At 39.7% G+C, this 22,895-nt stretch overlaps 1 protein-coding gene across 3 annotated transcripts in view; it reads left to right on the top strand.

Moving 5' to 3' along the window:
- LOC126248597 (calcium uptake protein 3, mitochondrial) overlaps window positions 1-22,563 on the top strand; it is a 695,970-nt gene extending 673,407 nt beyond the window's left edge. For 2 of the 3 annotated variants that reach the window (XM_049949722.1, XM_049949723.1), the window contains 6 exons: window positions 1,065-1,166; window positions 6,216-6,418; window positions 8,772-8,900; window positions 9,021-9,178; window positions 21,955-22,112; window positions 22,338-22,563. In XM_049949722.1, coding sequence (XP_049805679.1) covers window positions 1,065-1,166; window positions 6,216-6,418; window positions 8,772-8,900; window positions 9,021-9,178; window positions 21,955-22,112; window positions 22,338-22,409 — 822 coding nt within the window. In that variant the 3' untranslated portion in view covers window positions 22,410-22,563. The remainder of the gene's footprint in view (window positions 1-1,064; window positions 1,167-6,215; window positions 6,419-8,771; window positions 8,901-9,020; window positions 9,179-21,954; window positions 22,113-22,337) is intronic. The other variant, XM_049949724.1, reaches the window with a different exon arrangement.
- The last annotated feature ends 332 nt before the right edge of the window (window positions 22,564-22,895 follow it).

The following is a 22,895-nucleotide window of genomic DNA, read 5'->3' on the forward strand; positions in this document are numbered from 1 at the left end:
TGTTTCTCTTGGTTTAAACTCAATGAATGAAGTGGCACAGTGGTAAGATGCGGGACACATATTTGGGAGGACAGTGATTGAAACCCCCTTCTTTAAATCAAGATTCAGATTTTCTGTAGTTTCCCTAAATTGTCTAAGAAAAATGTCAGGATGGTTTCACTGGAAAGGCATAGCCAGATCTGCACTTGTGCTCCATTTTTAATGATCTCACCATTTATGAGGTATTAAACTTAATCTTCTTTCCTTTCTTTTTTGGATGAATCCAGCCTATTACCTTGTTTAATATAATTTCTAGTTTTCTTCTTTTTTTGTGAATTTTGTGTAGGTGATGACACGTAAGTATGTACTTAAAATTCCTGAAGGAACTCAAAATCTGGGCTTTACTAGCAACAGTTTAACTTGCAGTACATAGACTGTAAGGGAGCAGCAAAGTTTTTTGTAAATATCCTCCTCTGAAGACCAAAATATTGAGTTGGGAATGAATATGATATTGTGTTAAGCAAATTCTCATGAAAAATCTAGTATCATAAATGAAGAATTGAAAGTGAGAACCAGTATAGATGCTTGTGGCTAGCAGTATATTCCAATACCAATGAGTCAAATCAGCTAATACTGTTCTGCCAATGAACTGAATAGTAGTCAGACACAGAATTGCTTGGGGGGGGGGGGGGGGGGAGGGGGGGCTGCATTTGTAATAACATCAATGGAAAGAGAAGCAAATTAAGTACTAAATTTTCAGCCACAAATTGTTGGAGACATGTAAATGATCACCAGAATTGGTATCATTATTCATCAGCTTGGAAGATATCAGCAGACATTTGTCGGGGACTGAATGCATAATTGGCTTAAGGAAATTTATTTAATGTAGCTTAGTGCCTCTAACAAAAATTTGAGATGGATTAACACATTTTTAAGTTAAAAAAGTTTTAGCTGTGATCACAATGTCTTCTCTGGTGGTGAAGCCATAGTTTTGATTTAGCATACCCCTATTTAAAGATTTTTTTGTTTGGACCAAGCATATATTTTATTTACATAACATTTCATTTCCCTTATTGCTTTCATAGTTAATGAAGCTGGTGGCTGGACCAATGGCAGTTCGTGAAATTAAGAAAGAGATACAGTCAACAGTGCAAACACAAAACACACCTACACAAAATCAGACAATCGTAAGTTAGATTGTTCAGTTGTGTGACAGCTTGTTGCTTCTCTCTGCATCACTAACAGCCATCATTGTTTGCTCTACATGTTCTGTATGTAGTATCACACTATAGACATTGTATTTAAAATATAATTCCTGTATTATTGTATGTATGCACATTGGACAGAGAAGGGTATTTTCACTGAAGATAGATGCACCATATGTGTGAATGAGAAAAGAAAGACCTAAGCCATTCCTTTCTGTTTCTGAAAATTGTCAAATCACAGCTTAGTTTAATGTAAATTATCTTGAGTATCTGGAAAACTCACAGATAGTGTCTGCACTGGTAGTTAAAAAATTGTTTCACAGTTCCAGTCTTCTCCTCTGCATCAAATACTCTTTGCCTGGTAGTTAAAAGTGTTGATGTCATTGGACACTGAATGTATCTCAGATTTGGAAGAAAATTTCACCTATATTTCTGTAACTATACAGCTTTTTATGCTGTAGTACTTATACAGTACTTAAGGACATGGGTTGTCCGTAACAAAAGTATAGCAAAGAAGTTACTGTTACCTACACATCAGTATCATGCAGAATTTTTTTGTTTTATCACAGAAAAGATATGATTTTGCTTGTAAGTTAAGCGGTTTTAGTGTCAGATTTAATTTCATTTTTATTTTCTTACAGTCATGTGGCTCAGTGGGTTAGCGAGACACTATGGACTGAAGGTGTGGTGTTGAAGTTCGCATTGGTTCTATGATTTTCACCTTTGACTCATTACCACTGTCACAGCTGGAAATGTTTTTTAATGCAAAAATGCTTAGTTGCACAGTGGTTTCGAGTCCATGAGTCAAATGACAATGATGATGTTGAATGTAATTCCAGTGAAGAATGTGTGCCATTCTCAGGTCAATGAAGTACTGAAATACATTTTATATTTAAAACTAAATCAGTTTATGGTAGTATGCAAAAGTCCTCATATAGTTGGCTGGGTACGTTAGTTCAGAGGTTGGAGGAGAGTAAGGGCATACCATTTACAACAGGTCCATGCTTAATAAAGCATGTTCAACTTGAGCTTTGAGTTGTTGATGATTATACTTTTTTGTAGTGGTCATGAAACTGCCTATAAATAGTACATGAGCTTCAACAAACATCTGTTTAAATGAGTATACTAGATAAACTAAAGGCAAATTTTACTAACAACATTTTACCAGGGCAATGAAAACAGAAAGGTTGCGTTTTAGACTTCATTAAAAACACTTTTCACAATGCTTACATTAACTTTCTTGAACTGGAAGGTCCTATGCCAGAGTGAAATGACTACAAATTTGGACATTTTGAGTTTGCTATGGCAAGCATTGTAGAATATCACAAATATTCATGTGTCACAACAGGTCAGGAGTATGGTTTAGTAGTGAGAGGGATATTTTTCACATTGTCAGTTCTGATATATCTTGATCTACAGTTATCTCTGATGCAAAAATGAACTAAGTCCAGTGATGAGATCCCAGACCATCTTGTGGAAGAAAGTTCACATGAGTCAAATGACAATGTTGACATTGATTCTCAGGTCAATGAAGTATTGAAGGTACATTTTATATTTAAAAGTACATCAGTCTATGGTAGTATGCGAAAGTGAACCACACATTTTGATAGTATCTTGACAAATGATTGGGGTAGTGAGTATTATATTCACATGTTTTATGTTTATTTGTGTTATACCTTCTGACTTGTACCACACCCACAAGAATCATCTGATTTTTTGGTCTGTGGAATGAAAACTGAATCTATTCTAATCTAATCTAATCTAATAAGGATGTGCTGTGCTGCCATCTAGGGAGTAAAGTGTGAACTATGTCATGGAATACACACAACCATCAATAGAGACATATTTTTTTATTGATTATTATAGCCGTTGAATGTCGTGAACTTGAAGAGCATAGTTGGTTCACTTAAGCATATGAAATGTATTAAAGATCATTGTTTTGAATGGTGCACTATGTGATCAAAAGTATCTGTACACCTGGCTGAAAATGACTTACAAGTTCGTGGTGCCCTCTATCGGTAATGCTGGAATTCAATATGGTGTTGGTCACCCTTAGCCTTGATCACATCTTCCTCTCTCACAGGCACACATTCAGTCAGGTGCTGGAATGTTTCTTGTGGAATGGCAGTCAATTCTTCATGGAGTGCTGCACTGAGGAAAGGTATTGATGTCAGGCAGTGAGGTCTGGTATGAAGTCTGTGTTCCAAAGCATCCCAAAAGTGTTCTATAGGATTCAGGTCAGGACTCTGTGGAGGCCAGTCCATTACAGGGATGTTATTGTCGTGTAAACACTCTGCCACAGGATGTGTATTATGAAAAGGTGCTCGATTGTGGTGAAAGATGCAATTGCCATCCCTGAATTGCTCTTCAACAGTGGGAAGCAAGAAGGTGCTTAAAACATCAATGTAGGCCTGTGCTATGATAGTGCCATGCAAAACAACAAGGGGTGCAAGCCCCCCTCCATGAAAAACACGACGACACCATAACACCACCACCTCCGAATTTTACTGTTGGCACTACACACGCTGGCAGATGACGTTCACCGGGCATTTGCCATACCCACTCCCTGCCATCAGATCACCACTTGTGCACCATAATTTGTCACTCTACACAACGTTTTTCTACTGTTCAGTCTTCCAATCATTACACTCCTAACACCAAGCGAGGCGTCATTTGGCATTTACCGGCATAATGTGCAGAGTGCCCCATCCAGCTCTCTCATGATTTCTGGTGACTACTGAGGTTGCTGATATGGAGTACCTAGTAGTAGGTGGCAGCACATTGCACCTAATATGAAAAACGTATGTTTTTGTGGTGCCCAAACAGTTTTGATCACATGGTGTACATCTGTTGATAAACTTAACTTAACTTTTATGTGTGCTGTGCTGGTTTTGTGAAGATACATGCTGTAGGTTTATATAAAGCAAAATTTTATCTTCTGAAGAATCCAATGACATAATTGAGATGAAGCACAAGAAAGACAGTCAAAACATGCAGAGGCAAGAAACAAAAGTTCGTTGTGGTGGAAATATAAAGCAACTATTTGTGTAGGTCTCATAGTTTAACATCAGTTTTAACAAACAAGAAAAAAAAGTTTATGGACTAACTGTAGCTTGGATGAACATAAGATGCATCAGAATAACCAAAGAGAAGCCTAATGTAATACATTTTAATTACGCTCACAATGACTGTGTGGAATAAGAGTCCAAAGAAAATTCACCATGATTTTTACAAGAACTTAACAGCTGCTACACAGATAGCTGGAAATTCCAGTGAGTATGCATTGTCAGAAGAGGAATGAGAGCCCCCAAAATTCTATTTAAATAGTACACACATTGTCTCTTAGTAGTGCATAACCTTTTGTTTCGATGAATGAAACAAGATTGTTGTACAGGTAATATCTATATTGAGACAGTAAAGTTGTTCAATTTTTAGTGCTTTTCCTTGTAATGACCATATTCTTTTCAGGCCTCTATGTGTGTGTGTTTTGTTTGATTATCAACAAAATGTAATATATGTTAGGAGTCAGTTGAATGCTATTTACTGCCCTCAGTACCTCAAATGATTTAGATGAATAAAACGTGCTGTTTGTTGTTGGTTCACTCTGGCATAGCACCTTCCAACTGGTACAGTTCTGTAAGCAGTAAAAAGTTCTAAATTTTTGAGTACTCATTTATCTAAAAAAATAGTAGGTGGTGTTTTTGTTGCTACAGTAGTTGTACAAATGCTGTGATTGGAACTGTCAGAGACTAAGTGAAACAATGTAGTGACTAGGCTCTGTACTCTTACTTGGAAGAATTGAGGTTTAGTTTCTGTCTGGCTATCCAGTTTTAAGTTTTCCATGGTTTCTCTAAATCTTTAACCATAAACTGATCTCCATCCTCTTCTATCTCAAATCTGAGCTTGTGTCCATCTCTAATTGCATCACCACTGCTGGGATATTAAACCACACTCTCCCTCCATTTTTTTCCTGTCATGGAGAGGAGGGAATTCACCTTTAGCAATTTAGATAAGTTGCTAGTGAAGATGGGGTAGTTTAGTCTACCATAGAAGCTGCAGGAGGTTTCTGGACAAAAGACATAACAAATATATTATAAGAAGAAGGGAGTAGAGAGCATACATGGAGAAATAGATAGTAAAAGTGTAAATGTGCCTAAGAATGTTTCTCCCCTCCTTTTCTACAACCCTCTTGTTCAATGTGAATTGTCTAAGCAATAATCTTGTCTTAAGCTTGGTTTAATCTTGGTTGTTCAGTCCCACATGCAGCTACATCAGTTTTCTTCTCTAAATGTTATAGCTCAACCAAAAAAAATTTTTTTTTCCCTTGGACAGAATGACCAAGAATTACATTCCTCTCCATTTCATAAACTTGTAGCTTCAAAGACTTCTGTTACAATGTTGAAGTTTCTCATTTCACAGTGATTCATTCTGACTCCCCAGTTGGTCTTTAAAAACAGTAAGTTACTTTCCTTTTGTCTCTTTTTTTAATTTAAATCTTGCACAGATTTCTGGCATCTGGCTTCACAGAAATGTTTAGCTGTGTGTTAATGTATGTAATTTTGCAAATAAATATGTAGATGTAATACATTTTCTAAACTAATAAAGTCTTTTGCAATAAATATTCCAGTGGCCATTTTCTCTTTTACTAACAAATATTGCTTATTGTGTTCTTTCATGGGAACACTGATTTTTCCAGAAGTGGGTACTCCATCTTCAGCAGTCTCTAACGAATCTGTACTCTATTACTCCTACAGCTGGCACATCTACTTGTACCTAACAGTTTTGATCCAACTGTGCTGCTATGTTAAACAGCAAATCTGTGCTTTCTACAAAAGGTAGTTTATTGCAGTGAATGTGATTATGCTATATGTTTGTAAAATGTGACACACTAACAAACAATTCTGCATTAGAAATGCATATCTGTCTGTAAATGTTAAGGATTTTTTCCAGTTTGCAAGTTACTGTCATATTGTAATAATAGTGAGAAATAAAGAGTTTGATTTTATGCTCACACATAGTGTTCCATTGCAGATGGAGAAGATATTTAGCCATGCATGGAAGGGCAAACGGGGAATTGCAGATGTTAAGGAAGACCCAAAGCCTCACCCTATACATGAGGATTATGTGGATGATGAACAAGGTTTGCAGCGAAGACATCTAGTGGATACAACACTCATTATCCACTTCTTTGGAAAGAAGGGGAAGGATGAATTGAGATATGAGGGGTTCAAAAAGTAATATAATATTCCATACAATTTTCTTTGTTGCTTGGTTAGTGTTTCAGTGCTGTGCAGTTTATAAATAAATCTTATCTTTCCCCATGTGAATCATATGAAATTATCAGTGTTGTTCATTAACTCATCAAACGTTAGTGTGGGATAATATACACGCCATGGATGAAGTATTTGCTTTGTAAGCTTCGAGTTGAAATTCTATGAATATTGATAATGAAAAGCCATGAAAAAAGCTGAGCACTATGTCATTGCATGTGATTATTCCAATGTCCAATTGATTATGCTGCTATGCTTGCTAGTAAATGTTTTCTAATCTTCCATTGTCATTGATGCCTTCATTGTAAGAGTGCACTATGAATACCCTGTTAGATCTATACCTCGCAAATAACTGCAAAGTGCACTGATCAGCTTGAACATTATGACCACTGACCTACTATCAATATTAACCCGTCCAGGCAATAGCAGCATCACCTGGCAAGAGATGACTGCTATTCAAACACACGCACAATGCATTTGATATCAGTGAGTGTGCTGTCCTTCTTTAGAATGGGGAAGGTGTGCAATATATCTGAGTTTGGCCAAGGGCAGATAGTGATGGCGCGGAGACTCAGCACGAGCATTCTGGAAACTGCCTGACTTGTTGGGTGTTTGAGGAATGCTATGGTAAGTGTCTTCAACACATTGTGAAACCAAGGTAAAACGACATTCAGACATCGTGGGGTTGCGTGGCCACCCTTCATTACAGATGTTGGACATAGTAGGCTGGGCAGACTGGCAAGACAGGACAGACAGTGAAATGTGCTGGAACTAACATTAGACTTTAATGCTGGGCAGAGTACAAATGTGTGTGGACACACAGTGCACTGAATACTCCTAATGATGGGCCTTGCAGCCGACGACCCATACATGTACTGATGTTAACATCGTGACATCGGCAACTATGACTGAAACAGGCATGTGACCATCAGCACTGGACATTGGCACAGTGGCAGAGCATTGCACTGTCTGATGAATCACGATACCTTCTTCATCATGCTGATGGGATGGTGTGAAACTGTCCTCTTCAAGAGGACACCTGTACTGTGGGATGGAGACAAGATGGCGGCGGCCCCATTATGATCTGGGGAACATTCGTGTGGACATTCATGGGTCCAATGGAGCTCATGCAAGGCACCATAATGGCCAAGTAGTACAGTACACTGGTTACATATCAGCGTCACCTGGCGAGGGATGATTGCTCGACAGATCTGAACCCAATCGAGCACACAAGGGATGTGATTGAATGTGACCCCCCTCCCTGGAATTTACAGGAATTAGGTGATTTGTATGTGCAATTGTAATGCCAACTCCCTCCAGCAACCTACCAACACCTCATTGCTTCCATGCCACAATATGTCACTGCTGTTATCCGTGCCAAACGTGGACATACCGTCTATTATGTAGGTGGTCATAATGTTCTGGCTGATCTGTGTATGTGGTTGTATTGTTTAAAAACTTCATCACACTGTCCCTAACATGTGTCTGTCTCCTCTAACGACCGTAAATATTATTTCAAAAGTCAAAATCTTGCCTTTAAGCAGCAGTCTAATTGTAGTGCGCAGATTACTTTTCACAGAGGTAAGGAAAGCCAAGGAAAAAGGCATAGCAATCTCTTAGTTCAGTGGTTGAAGGTCAGCAGCCTCCTAGTTCAGTGGTTGAAGGTCACAATGTTTTCTTTACAATATCTTCGTCTTTTATCTTCAAACAATGCATTATAGAAAAGGTAAATGAAATGCTGCTCTGTTACAAGGTCCTTCAGGAGCTAGCGGAGCACTTTGTTATTGTTGAAATTGTTCTCATGAGGAGTTTATTCTAGCCCTCATGCAGGTGTCATTATTAAGATTGGAAAAAGTGATTATTATGCTAGACTGTGTCCTGTTTAGCCAAAATAACAAACCGAACAGTTCCTGGTACTACATATTGCCCATGTGTAGACTTACTCACATGTGGAGGTTTTCTCAGTAGATCATTGATCTGGTACTTCATGAGAGGTACTAGAGCTGCTCAAACTTTTCCCATGAAACTTGATGAAGTGCGTTATTTCAAACTATATGCTATTTATGGTATTCTATATAGTGTTTAATAAGCTTCCCAACATGGATGTCGCCAATTTGAATTACTTTCTCATTTATTGATTCTATTGATTAACTTGATGGTGACAAATAATTCCCTAAAGATGTAGCTCAACTGTTTATCATTCTTTGCTTACTGAGAAATGCCCCTAATATCAGTCTGTTTGCAACTTCAACTTGTGCACTGCCCTTTTTTTAATGCTCTCATTTATTAAGATACTTAATGAAACACTTCTTTTTAGGTTCATGGAAAATCTTCAAAAGGAAGTTCTGGAGCTTGAGTTCCATGAATTTTCAAAAGGACATGACACAATTACTGAAGTAGATTTTGCAAAAATACTTTTGCGCTACACTTATTTGGATACAGATGAGTATGTTTCTACAATTTGTATGGCACCTTAACAACTATATCTGTGACACTTGTTTGTCAGAAACTTAATGAAATCTTTCTCTGCCCTCGCCCTTCAATCACTTACCTATTTTCCCATCAGATATGACATGTACTTGGATCGTCTGCTCACCAGAATCAAAGAGGAGAAGGGTATCACATTTGAAGAATTCCATGCATTTTGTCAGTTTCTAAACAATTTAGAAGATTTCACGATAGCAATGCGAATGTATACATTGGCTGATCACCCAATTTCAAAAGGTAAGACAACTTTGACAAATATGTTATTAATTAGTGGTAAAAATTTATTGTAATAATAGAGAATTACTTAAATCCAAAATAAATTTCTGCATAAAATGTTCATAAAGAAAGAAACTCAGTTGCTTAGTTATAAACTAATATAAGGTTAATGTGATACTGCACTATACTTCAGCTTCAGGGTTTCACACACTACCAACTTCTTTACCTTGGTAAAATTGTGTACACAGATAGGCGTATTAAAAAGGCACAATACCTGAACATTAAATATTAACATGTGCTAATGGATTAGTCTACTGAAAGTGTCCAGTATGTGGATTTAGGTTCCGTGTCCTGATTTAATACCAAAGTTTTGAAATAGTGTTCCCAAAGAAATCCTTTCCAACCAACCTATATATTTAAATCTGTATATGCCAAGTAGTAACTTTACAGTCTAGGACACAATCATTCTTTGTACATTTATATTACTAAAATAATGCCAGAAATAAAATGGATATGAACTTGAAACTTCACTTGTCTCAGCCACACTTCTTATTAAAAAAAAAAAAAAAAAAAAAAAAAAAACCTAAGTAAATAAAAAAAGTGTACCTGAGACAAGCAAAATGTCAAGTGCAAATAGGCCACATTGTCTTATACTGCTTTTTTGCAGACTACCGAGAATAAAATTGGTATGTACAAAAAAATAAGATATTAGATGCTGTTGTTTGTTTTGTGCTCTTCAGTCTGAAGACTGGTTTGATGCAGCTCTCCATGCTGCCCTATCGTGCGCAAGCATCTTCATCTCCAAATAGCTGCTACAACCTGCATACTTCTGAATCTGCTTATTGTATTCATCTCCTGGTCTCCCTCCATGATTTTTACCTCCCACACTTCCATCCACTACTAAATTGATGATTCCTTGATGTCTCAGAATGTGTCTAGTCAACCAATCCCTTCTTCTAGTCAGGTTGGCCACACAATTATTTTATCACCAATTCCAATCAGTACCACCTCATTAGTTACATGATCTACCCATCTAATCTTCAGCATTCTTCTTTAGTACCATGTTTCAAAAGCTTCTGTTCTCTTCTTGTTTACACTGTTCATTATCCATGTTTCACGTCCATACATGGCTACACTCCATACAAATACTTTTTCTTGCCACTACCAGTCTACATTTTGTATCCTCTCTACTGTGGCCATCATCAGTTATTTTGCTTCCCAAATAACAAAACTCATCTACTACTTCAAGTGTCTCATTTCCTAATCCAATTCCCTAAGCATTACGTATATCACACCCTTCTCAACCATTGCTTCCCTTTCATGCCACTCTACTCTTACAACTGTCATACCCCTACTACCTTTAGAATTTCAAAGAAAGTATTCCAGTCAACTTTATCAAAAGTTTTCTCTATTTCTACAAATGCTAAAAATGTAGGTTTTCCCTTTCTTGGCCTATTGTCTAAGATAAGTCCTATGGTCAGTATTGCCTCATGCGTAGCTACATTTCTCTGAAATCCAAACTGATCTTCCCCAAGGTCAGTTTCTACCAGTTTTTCCATTCTTCTGTAAAGAATTTGTGTTAGTATTTTGCAACCATGACTTACTAAACTGGTAGTTCGGTAATATTCACACCTGTCAGCACCTGCTTTCTTTGGAATTAGAATTATTGCATTCTTTTGGAAGTATGATGGTATTTCACCTGTCTCATACATCTTGCATGCCAGATGGAAGAGTTTCTTCATGGCTGGCTCTCCCAAAGCTATCAGTGGTTCTAACAATATGTTGTTTATTCCCGGGGCCTTGTTTCAACTAACATCTTTAAGTGTTGTGTCAAATTCTTCTTGCAGTATCATGTCTCCCAACTCATTTTCATCTATGTTCTCTTCCATTTCTATAATATTGCCTTCAATTCATCTCCATTGTACACTGAAGCACCAAATAAACTGGTATAGGCATGCATATTCAAATACAGAGAAATGTAAACAGGCAGAATATGGCACTGCAGTCGGCAATGCGTACATAAGGCAACAAGGGTCTGGCGCAGGTGTTAGATCAGTTACTGCTGCTGCAGTGGCAGGTTATTGAGATTTAAGTCAGTTTGAATGTGGTGTTATAGTCAGCATACTAACAATGGGATACAGCATCTCCGAGATAGTGATGAAGTGAGGATTTTCCCATATGCCATTTCACGAGTGTACCATGAATATCAGGAATCCAGTAAAACATCAGATTTCCGACATCACCGGGGCTGGAAGAAGATCCTGCAAGAACGGGACCAACAGTGACTTAAGAGAATCATTCAGTGTGACAGAAGTGCAACCCTTCCACAAATTGCTGCAGATTTCAATGCTGGACCATCAACTAGTGTGAACCATTCAATGAAACCTCATTGATATGGGCTTTCAGAGCTGAAGGCCCACGCATGTAGCCTTGATGACTGCATGTCACAAAGCTTTACACCTCGCCTGGGCCCATCAACACCGACATTAGACTGTTGATGACTGGAAGCATGTCTCAAGGTTGGACGAGTCTCATTTCAAATTTTAACAAGTTAATGGACATATATGGGTGTGGAGACAACCTCGTGAATCCTTGGACAGTGCATATCAGCAGGGGACTGTTAAAGCTGGTGGAGTCTCTGCAATGTTGTGGGGCATATGCAGTTGGAATGATATGGGACACCTGATATGTCCAGATACGACTATGACAGGTGACACATATGTAAGCATCCTGTGTGATCACCTGCATCCATTCATGTCCATTGTGCATTCTGCCAGACTTGGGCAATTCCAGGAGGACAATGTGACACCCTACAAGTCCGGAATTACTACAGAGTGGCTCCGGGAAAACTCTTCTGGGTTTAAACATGTCCGCCGGCCACCAAACTCCCCAGGCATGGGCATTATTGAGCATATCTGGGATGTATTGCAATGTGCTGTTCAGAAGAGATCTCCACCCCATCATACTCTTATGGATTTATGGATAGCCCTGCAGGATTCATGGTGTCAATTCCCTCCAGCACTACTTCAGACATTAGTCAAGTCCATGCCATGTCGTGTTGCAGCACTTTTGCATGCTCACTGGGGCCCTACACGATGTAGGCCAGTTTCTTTGACTCTTCAGTGTATAAATCCTTTTTATGCTCCTTCCACCTTCCACCTGTCAGCTTTCCATTCCATGCTGAGGACTGGTTTTCCATTTGAGCTCTTCATATTAATACAGCTGCTTCTCTTTTCTCCAAAAGCCTCTTTTACTTTTCCTGTAGGTGGTATCTCTCTCCCCTAGTGAAATATGCATCTAAATCCTTGCATTTGGACTGATGACCTCAGCAGTTAAGTCCCATAGTGCTTAGGGAGCCTTGCATTTGCCCTCTATCCATTCCTGCTTAGTCATTTTACACTTCTGTCAATCTCATTTTTTATTTGTTTGTATTCCTTTTTACCTGCTTCATTTTTATATTTTCTCCTTTCACCAATTAAATTCAATATCTCCTATGTTATCCAAGGACTTTTACTAGACTTTGTCTTTTTACCTATTAGATCCTGTGCTGTCTTCACTATTTCATCTCTCTTTGCTACACATTCTTCATCTACTGTATCTGTTCTAGCCAACCATTGTGTAATGCTCCTTCTGGAACTCTCAAAAACCTCTGCATCTTTCACCTTATCCAGGTCCCAGCTCCTTCTTACCTTTTTGGAGTTTCTTCAGTTTTGATCTACAGTTCATAATCAGTAATCATAATCCACATCTACATCGGAAATGTCTTGTACAGTGGCAGCTCACAGATATACATTCTTGGTGTTCACAAATTTTTAGATTCTGATCAGTTTGGGAGTGTGAAATTTATAGCATCAGCTTTATAACAGTTATGCCTATCAACAAATTTATAAAACTATAGCTACTGCCAGTAATAATAACAACATTAATAATAATAATTGGATGCATAACTTATCTGACAAAAGAAAGAATTGTTTTTGAGTAATTTTGTTGTTTTGTACATAATTAAGTATAGTTTAGGGCAATAAAAAAATAATGTGTAAGTTTTCACAACTCTCCATTTTGCATTTTTGTGTAAGTGGGAGTTTTTGTGCTTTTCTATTTTTTCAGACAAATATGCAAGTTCCTTAAGAGATGTATTAGTTCACAAATTTACTTCCAAGCTGAGAATCAGATATTCTTTTGCTGCACCTACACAACAGCTTCCTGTCCTAACTCTACACTTTCTTGTTAAGTGTTTGCTTGTAATCACACTTATTTGATTTCACCACTGTCTCAATCAAAGGGCCTGTTCTCAGAAGCCAAAGTTCCTTTGCTGCTAACTTTTCCTGATAATTTATTTTTCTGTTCCCAAAATGATATTTTCACTATGCAACAAAGTGTGCACTGATATGAAACTTCCTGGCAGATTAAAGCTGTGTGCTGGACCAAGACTCGAATTTGGGACCTTTGCCAATCATGGTCAGGTGCTCTGACTGAACTACCCAAGCACGACTAATGACCCGTCCTCAAAGGTTTACCTTTCTGTTAGCATTTAAAATAGATTCAGCATACTTCATGTTTATGCTGCACACAAAAGTCAGTTCCCACCCAGTAAACAACCAACTCCAAACACAAAGTGCCTTTTATGGAAATGATTGAACTCAAGTAGTAATGTCTGCCATCATGGTCACTTAATTAGAACACAAATGAGGCACTGAGATCCATAAGGGCCTAAAGCACACCACCATCAATCCCACATTTAAGTGAATGTCAGAGAAACCAATTATACAGCTTTTTGTGAATTTTCATATATGCAATGTGGGCCTACAGCACTGATAAACCTGACTCACCATAAGATCAACATACACTCCTGGAAATGGAAAAAAGAACACATTGACACTGCGAGAGGGCTGTACAAACAATGATCACACGCACGGCACAGCGGACACACCAGGAACCGCGGTGTTGCCCGTCGAATGGCGCTAGCTGCGCAGCATTTGTGCACCGCCGCCGTCAGTGTCAGCCAGTTTGCCGTGGCATACGGAGCTCCATCGCAGTCTTTAACACTGGTAGCATGCCGCGACAGTGTGGACGTGAACCGTATGTGCAGTTGACGGACTTTGAGCGAGGGCGTATAGTGGGCATGCGGGAGGCCGGGTGGACGTACCGCCGAATTGCTCAACACGTGGGGCGTGAGGTCTCCACAGTACATCGATGTTGTCGCCAGTGGTCGGCGGAAGGTGCACGTGCCCGTCGACCTGGGACCGGACCGCAGCGACGCACGGATGCACGCCAAGACCGTAGGATCCTACGCAGTGCCGTAGGGGACCGCACCGCCACTTCCCAGCAAATTAGGGACACTGTTGCTCCTGGGGTATCGGCGAGGACCATTCGCAACCGTCTCCATGAAGCTGAGCTACGGTCCCGCACACCGTTAGGCCGTCTTCCGCTCACACCCCAACATCGTGCAGCCCACCTCCAGTGGTGTCACGACAGGCGTGAATGGAGGGACGAATGGAGACGTGTTGTCTTCAGCGATGAGAGTCGCTTCTGCCTTGGTGCCAATGATGGTCGTATGCGTGTTTGGCGCCGTGCAGGTGAGCGCCACAATCAGGACTGCATACGACCGAGGCACACAGGGCCAACACCCGGCATCATGGTGTGGGGAGCGATCTCCTACACTGGCCACACACCACTGGTGATCGTCGAGGGGACACTGAATAGTGCACGGTACATCCAAACCGTCATCGAACCCATCGTTCTACCATTCCTAGACCGGCAAGGGAACTTGCTGTTCCAACAGGACAATGCACGTCCGCATGTATCCCGTGCCACCCAACGTGCTCTAGAAGGTGTAAGTCAACTACCCTGGCCAGCAAGATCTCCGGATCTGTCCCCCATTGAGCATGTTTGGGACTGGATGAAGCGTCGTCTCACGCAGTCTGCACGTCCAGCACGAACGCTGGTCCAACTGAGGCGCCAGGTGGAAATGGCATGGCAAGCCGTTCCACAGGACTACATCCAGCATCTCTACGATCGTCTCCATGGGAGAATAGCAGCCTGCATTGCTGCGAAAGGTGGATATACACTGTACTAGTGCCGACATTGTGCATGCTCTGTTGCCTGTGTCTATGTGCCTGTGGTTCTGTCAGTGTGATCATGTGATGTATCTGACCCCAGGAATGTGTCAATAAAGTTTCCCCTTCCTGGGACAATGAATTCACGGTGTTCTTATTTCAATTTCCAGGAGTGTATTTCAGAAGCATGAATAAATCTTACAATCTCGCAATCAATGGTGATGTGCTTTAGGCCCTTATGATTCTCACAAGGGAAACTTCCCATTGCACCCCTCCTCAGATTTAAAGGTTAGATGGCCCAGTGGATAGCCCATCAAAAACTGAACACAGATCAAGCATGAAAACAGGTAGAATGTTTACGGATCTGTATAAAAGATAAAGCAAAATAGAAACAGTGAACGGTCCAAGCTTAACAAGTGCAATTAAGAGACGCAACATCATGGTTAAGTGGTCACAGATTTGTACTGTGAAGCGGATGAGACATGTTCAAAACTTTCTCACCTATTACTCCCCCCCCCCCCCCCCTCTTCCGTTACCTATTATCGAATTCCTGTCCCCCATCACAATTAAATTTCTGTCTCCCTTAAATATCTGAATAATTTATTTTCTCTCATCATACAGTTCTTCAAACTCTTCATCATCTGCAGAGCTAACTGGCATATAAACATGTGTTGCTGTGGTGCATGTGGGCTTCTTGTCTGTCTTTGCTACATTGTAGCTTACCTGCATTCCTATTTTCTAATTCATTATTAAACCCACTCCTGCATTACCCCTATTTGATTTTGATTTTATAACCCTGTATTTTCTGACCATAAGTCATATTCCTCCTGACACAAAACTTCCTTAATTCCTACTATATCTAAATTCAACATGTCCATTTCCTCTTTAAATTTTTGGAATCTATTTCACCTCCTGAATATTTTACCCAATAGTATGCCATCACCCTTTAACCATATAATAGAGTTGCATGCCCTTGGGAAAAATTACTGCTGCAGTTTTCCGTTGCTCTCAGGTATTTGCAGTTCCAGCACAGCAAAGCAGTTTTGGTTGATGTTGAAAGACCAGATTAGTCAATCATTCAGACTGTTACCTCTGCAACTACTGAAAATACTGCTGCCCCACTTCAGGAAAAACACATTTGTTTGGCATCTTAACAAATACCCCTCTATTTCGGTTGCACCAAAGTTACAGCTGTCTGTATCGCTGAAGCATTCAACCATTTTTCTCAGAGTACATGGATTGAAGTCTGGGGACCTGGGAAGCCAAGCGCCATTGACATCGCAGCTCAGCACATGATCCTCTCCAAATGATGTGCACAAGAGATCTTTCACATGTGTGTCAATATGGAGTGGAGCACCGTCCTGCATAAAAGTTGCACCTTCCATCAGGTGTTTAGCAACCAAGCTAGGGATGATCAGATTCCCTCTCTGACTCTCTCTCTCACTACAGCTTATTTTATACACAATTCTTGTGTCACTGACATGAAGCTGTCCAGGGCCATATGTTGGCCAGTTTTTGCACTCACTTTTGGTTTCAACAAAACCCGATATCATTTCAGGCGTGTATCAACCTTTTACCTCCCTACATGCACTAATTCACAGAATAATGTATTTTCAAATGCTAACAGACTTTTGGGTCACCTTGCATGATGCTCATCCATCTCACAGTCCAAAAATTTATGAGTGGATATTTCAATGTCTAGTTGAGGTTGCTTATAATTTAACAAAAATTTCATCATGACTGTCTTATCAGTGTTCATTTTAAGTATGTTTATGATCCGACCAAAGTTCTCTTCACACACCTAAATGTTTCAAATAGCTCCAGCTAATAGTGGACGTATCATTAGCAGTGTACTCTAACTTCAAGTTTTGTAGCTGTGCTATTTACACCTAAATCTACATACATACATTGCAAGCCACTGTGAAGTGCATGGCAGAGGGTACTTAGCATTATTAGGGTTTCCTATTTCAATTGAATATGGAGGATGGGGGAAATGAATGCTTAAATGCCTATGTGCACACTGTAATTTGTGTGCTATTATCTTCACTTTCACTGTGGGGATGATACACAGGAGCTGAAGTATATTTCTAGATTGTTCACTTAAAAATTGTACTTTAAACTTTGAAAGTAGGACTTCACAGGATAATTTGCATCTGCCAATTTAGGTTTTACAACATTTCCATTATGTTCTCCTGAGTGTCAAACAAACCTGTGACACACTGCCCTTCTTTGAATACATTCAATATCCACTGTTAGTCCTATTTGATATGGGTCCCACACAATTCAGTTATATTCTAAGATGGGATAAAAAAAAGCAATTTGTAAGCAATATTCTTTGTAGAAGGACTGCATTTTTGTAGTATCATGCCAATGAAGAGAAGTCCAACACCTGGTCTAACTACGACTGAGCCTCTGTGATTATTCCACGTTATAGCCAAACAAATTGTTAAATCCAGATAATTGTACATGTTGACTGATTCCGGCTGTGAACAATTGATATTGTAGTCATGGGGTACAATTTTGTGAAGTGCACAGTTTTACATTTATGAATATTTAATGCATGTTGCCAGTGATTGGACCAGTTTGAAGTCTTAACAATGTTTGAGTGGATGGTTTTGTAGCTTTTGCAGTTAGTTTTCAAAATGAACAGCAAGAGCCCCAAAACGATTCCCTGGGTCATCACCTGATGTTCTTCTACATCTGTTGACACACTGTCCAGGGTAACATGGTGCTTACTCTCTACCAAGATAGCCTCAGTCCACTCACATTTTTCCCACATGACATCATAGCTTTGTGGTATCAAGTTATATGATTTCCTGAAGTCAACAAAATAATGTTTTCACTGGATTGCACTGATCCATGACTTTCAGGGTGTCACATGAGAGAAGTGAGAGTTGGGTTTTGCCTGATTAATGTTTTCAGAATCTATTCTAGCTGGCATTGAGGAGGTATTTCTATTAGAGGTAACTGATTGCATTTGACTCCTGCTTGGAGGTAAGTGTTTTGAGTTCACCTTTGAGATACGGCACAACTGCCCTTTATCTAGTGTACTGAACTTGTAAATCTTCCTACTTACCGAGCGAGGTGGCGCAGTGGTTAGACACTGGACTCGCATTCGAGAGGACGACGGTTCAATCCCGCGTCCAGCCATCCTGATTTAGGTTTTCCGTGATTTCCCTAAATCGCTCCAGACAAATGCCGGGATGGTTCCTTTCGAAGGGCACTGCCGACTTCCTTCCCCGTCCTTCCCTAATCCTATGAGACCAATGACCTCGCTGTCTGGTCTCCTTCCCGAAAACCAACCAACCAACCAACCAACCATCTTCCTACTTGTTTTAGTTGCTATTCATATATAGGGAATCATTGTTACAACAACGGCCTCATGGTCACTGATACCAGTTTCAATATGGACATCCTCAAAGAGATCAGGTCTACTTGTTGCTAATAGATCTTACACATTTCCACCATGAGTGCATTTTCAAACTATCTATTCTATGTAGTTTTCTGGGACAGCATTTAGTATTGTTTTGCAGGAAGTCTTGTCACACCCATTACTTACAAAACTGGAATTGTGATTCTTGAGTTTCTCCCGGCGTATTTGATAATCAAAATATCCACGGGTGTGCTGCCGGTCTATAGTGTCCAACGGGCATAATATTTCGGCAATCATACATGTCGCCATCATCAGGTGAACTGACGGACTGAGCTCCTGTGAACGTGCCGGCACGGAGATCCGTATGCTATGGCTGCTCAGAGGGAACTGGGTTCGGTCGTGGCAGCGTCCGATTTAAATACCCTCCGCCCGCGGCGCGCTCCGTCCGCGCCCCGCGCCATGGTCGCGTGGTGGAACAGATTGCGACGGCGTCTGAGATGGCGTCGGTGTGATGACTCTGTCCGCCGTGGTCGTCACAACTATACGTTTGCTCGATTTAATCTTGATTAACCCAATCGCTGGTTCCCAAGCCTTGCTAAAATTATAGCCACAGTCACGGTTTATGAGGTCGTCATTGGTGCGAATTTCGATGGCCTCTCTAACAACGCTGTCCCAGTATCTCGACGTTTGTACCAGAATCCTCGTGCGGTCATACTCCATAGCGTGATTTTCCGACAAACAATGTTCAGCGGCCGCCGACTTGCTCGGATACATCAGTCGAGTGTGCCTCTGGTGTTCACGGCATCAATCCTCGACGGTACGCATCGTCTGAGGCCATCGAAATTCGCACCAATGACGACCTCATAAATTGTGACTGTGGCTATAATCTTAGCAAGGCTTGGGAACCAGCGATTGGGTTAATCAAAAGTAAATCGAGCAAACGTATAGTTGTGACGACCACCGCGGACAGAGCCATCACACCGACGTCATCTCAGACGCCGTCGCAATCTGTTCCACCGCACGACCGTGGCGCGGGCGCGGACGGCGGAGGGATCGCGCCGCGGGCGGAGGGTATTTAAATCGGCCGCCGCCGCGACCGAACCCAGTTCCCTCTGAGCATCCATAGCGTACGGATCTCCGTGCCAGCACGTTCACAGGAGCTCAGTCCGTCAGTTCACCTGATGATGGCGACATGTATGATCGCCGAAATATTGTGCCCGTTGGACACTATAGACCGGCAGCACACCCGTGGGTATTTTGATTAAAACTGGAATTATCCCAGTCAGTTGTTGGATGACACTCCAATGATAACTGTAAGATTAGGGAATATGTGTACTAGTAAGTCAAGGCTTTCTCAATTTTTCAGTTACATATAGGAGCGAGTCTGGTGGTCGATAGACCCAATTATAAATTTCTGCTTGCTCTTGATACTGAGTCTTGCCCAAACAATCTCACATGTAGTCTCACTTTCTGTCTTGGTATATTTAAATTTCTTTCCTACTCCAACAAATAAACCCTCTCCATTTCCCAATTAGTTTTTGATACATACTTCATTTATTCAGAAAATTGCACTGCTGTCAATTTCGTTTTCCTGCCAGCTTTCTGTACCTAGTATAATATAAACTCCACTGCTTTTTAGAATTATTTCAATCTCTGGCACATAGTACACAAGTGCTGCAGCAGTTGATCACTAGCGTTTTAATTGTTTCATCTGTGTAGGATATTTCTTTAGATCTGAAACTAGTACTTCAGTCACCTACAGTTATAATTATCTGAATTTGGCGGAGAAATTAATACATACAAGAAACAAAAATGGCGCAAGAATACTTCACTATGTGACTCCACAACTGAGAATCTTGCTTGTTGTTTTCACAGTTAGGATTTTCCTTTCAATTTTATAATATGTTTTAGGTAGCCTTTAGTATATGAGGGCATGCTGAAAAGTAATGCCTCCAAATTTTTAATCCTTTTCTCAATATTGATTGAGGTATTATATGTCATGCATATTGCTATGTCAACTTTTCTATTTTGCTAACACAAGTTGCAACCTTCTGGTGCTAGAGGGCTCCAAATTGTAACATGGTGGTGTGTAACATAATTATGTTGGTGTGTGAGGAACAGCATACTGTAATGAAGTTTCTAACCACAGAAGCCGGCCGGAGTAGCCAAGTGGTTCTAGGCGCTACAGTCTGGAACTGCGCGACTGCTACGGTCACAGGTTCGAATCCTGCCTCTGCCATGGATGTGTGTGATGTCCTTAGGTTAGTTAGGTTTAAGTAGTTCTAAGTCCTAGGGCACTGATGACTACAGAAGTTAAGTCCCATAGTGCTCAGAGCCATTTGAACCATTTTAACCACAGAAAATGTGCCTGCAATTGAAACATACAGAAGAATGAAAGCTGTGTACAGTGATTATTGTCTTGACAACAGTAATGTACAACACTGGATTGTTCATGCTCATAATGAAGGAAATTGTGGTGCTAATCTCATCTTGGCCCGATTTGATTTTCATCTGGTTTCCAAAACCTAAAGAACAGCTTCAAGAACTTAACTTTGTTAGTGATGAAGTAGTGCAAGCAGAAATGAGGTTGTGGCTCCATCAAAAAAGTTAAACATTCTACAGTGACGGTATCAACAAATTGGTCTGTCATCGGGAGAAATGTGTTTGTCGCCACAGTGACTATGTTGCAAAATAAAAGTGTAGACATAAAGAATAAAGTTGTAGAATGTTAATAACATGTGTTTTATTTAAAAAGCTTTAAGAATTTTCACTTAAAAATTTGGAGGCAATACTTTTCAGGACACCCTTATATAAACACACGTAATAGCAGAGTTTAGCACATTATCGCTTGCAAAATAACTATGTATGTTCACAAAATCAGTGCAAAAATTGTAGTGGAGAGTGACTGCCATAAGCAAAAAAAGAAAAATAAAGAAAGAAAAATCAATGTGAAATCCAGTGTTCTATCTTCCATAACTCAAAATTAAACAGCTGCAAGATGTAAATTCTGTGCTACTGTACATCAGGTCACATCCTTATTTAACTTGCTTTCGTTCTTCTTGATCAGTTAAAGTAAATATTGTAATAATCACTTCAGAAATACCAGAAGGAATTCCTTGAGCCACTTCTGTTAAAACTAATGTGATAAGCATATATACTTTAAGCTGATGTTTTATATCATTCATAAAGATCAATGTGAAAAATCTGTGAGGTATTTAAGGTTGTATTATTTCAAAACAAAACAAAAAAAAATCATTCAAGCCTCATATCTAAAGGAAGGAAATAATATCGGAATTATAGAAGACATTTGTATGATCATTTTTCAAATTAAACATTTGTATATTTGATTATTTACTTTAACATTTCAGATGAATTCCACAGGGCAGTGAAAATATGCACTGGAACAAATTTGAGTCGGCATCTAGTTCATATAGTATTTCAGATATTTGATGAAGATGGTGATGGACAACTGAGTTACCGTGAATTTATTGCTATAATGAAGGATCGTCTTCATAGAGGTTTCAAGGTATGCAAAAGAAGTTGGGATCAGATAGGTATTCTGGTATCATATCATTTTTCTTAATAGTTAAAACAATATTTCATAACCTTCTGCGATAGTTTCATTCACATTTCCATCCTTTTCTATTGTCAGGTGCTGACTGAAAAAGCATGTAAATGGTAAAGTAACTACTACTAGATAGTATTTACCTCATTCATATTTTTAAATTAATGACATCTGTTTCTGTTACAGTCATACACAAAGAATGAAGGCTGGGAGGCATTCAAAAACTGTGTGAAGAATGAAATGAAAGCCCCTGTTTAATCGTTTCATCTCAAAATCTACATTAATGGCAGCTAAAATGACTACTCCTTTCTGAAACTTCCATACCTTGTGAACAACAGAACTGTGAACCCTTTTGTAAATATATTTATTTCTTCCTGTATTTTATATTGCCGAATAAATGATGAGAAACACAGTTTGTAGATTCCTTATTGTTCCACCACAAATGACTGTGACAAAATTTTTATCCTTTTCATTTTTCTCGATAGCTGCCACATTAAAAAAGTTCTGTAAATCTCAGTTGAAATTTCCAGTTGGTGAAGAACTTCTACTGCTATCAAGTTATATGGCAACATCAAGAACATTAAAGACCAACAAAAGTAATCTGATTGATTGCTGAATTGGAATGAAGTTTCATCATGTAAGTTGTTTGACAGAAACTGAATGAGGCAATTCAGACAAAGAAAGTTTTGAACTCATTATCTGGTATCCCAGCTGGGTGACTTTGAAAGCCTCATGTGGAGTGTG

This window comes from Schistocerca nitens, chromosome 3 (genome assembly GCF_023898315.1).
Source record: "Schistocerca nitens isolate TAMUIC-IGC-003100 chromosome 3, iqSchNite1.1, whole genome shotgun sequence".
Taxonomy (NCBI): Eukaryota; Metazoa; Arthropoda; class Insecta; order Orthoptera; family Acrididae; genus Schistocerca; species Schistocerca nitens.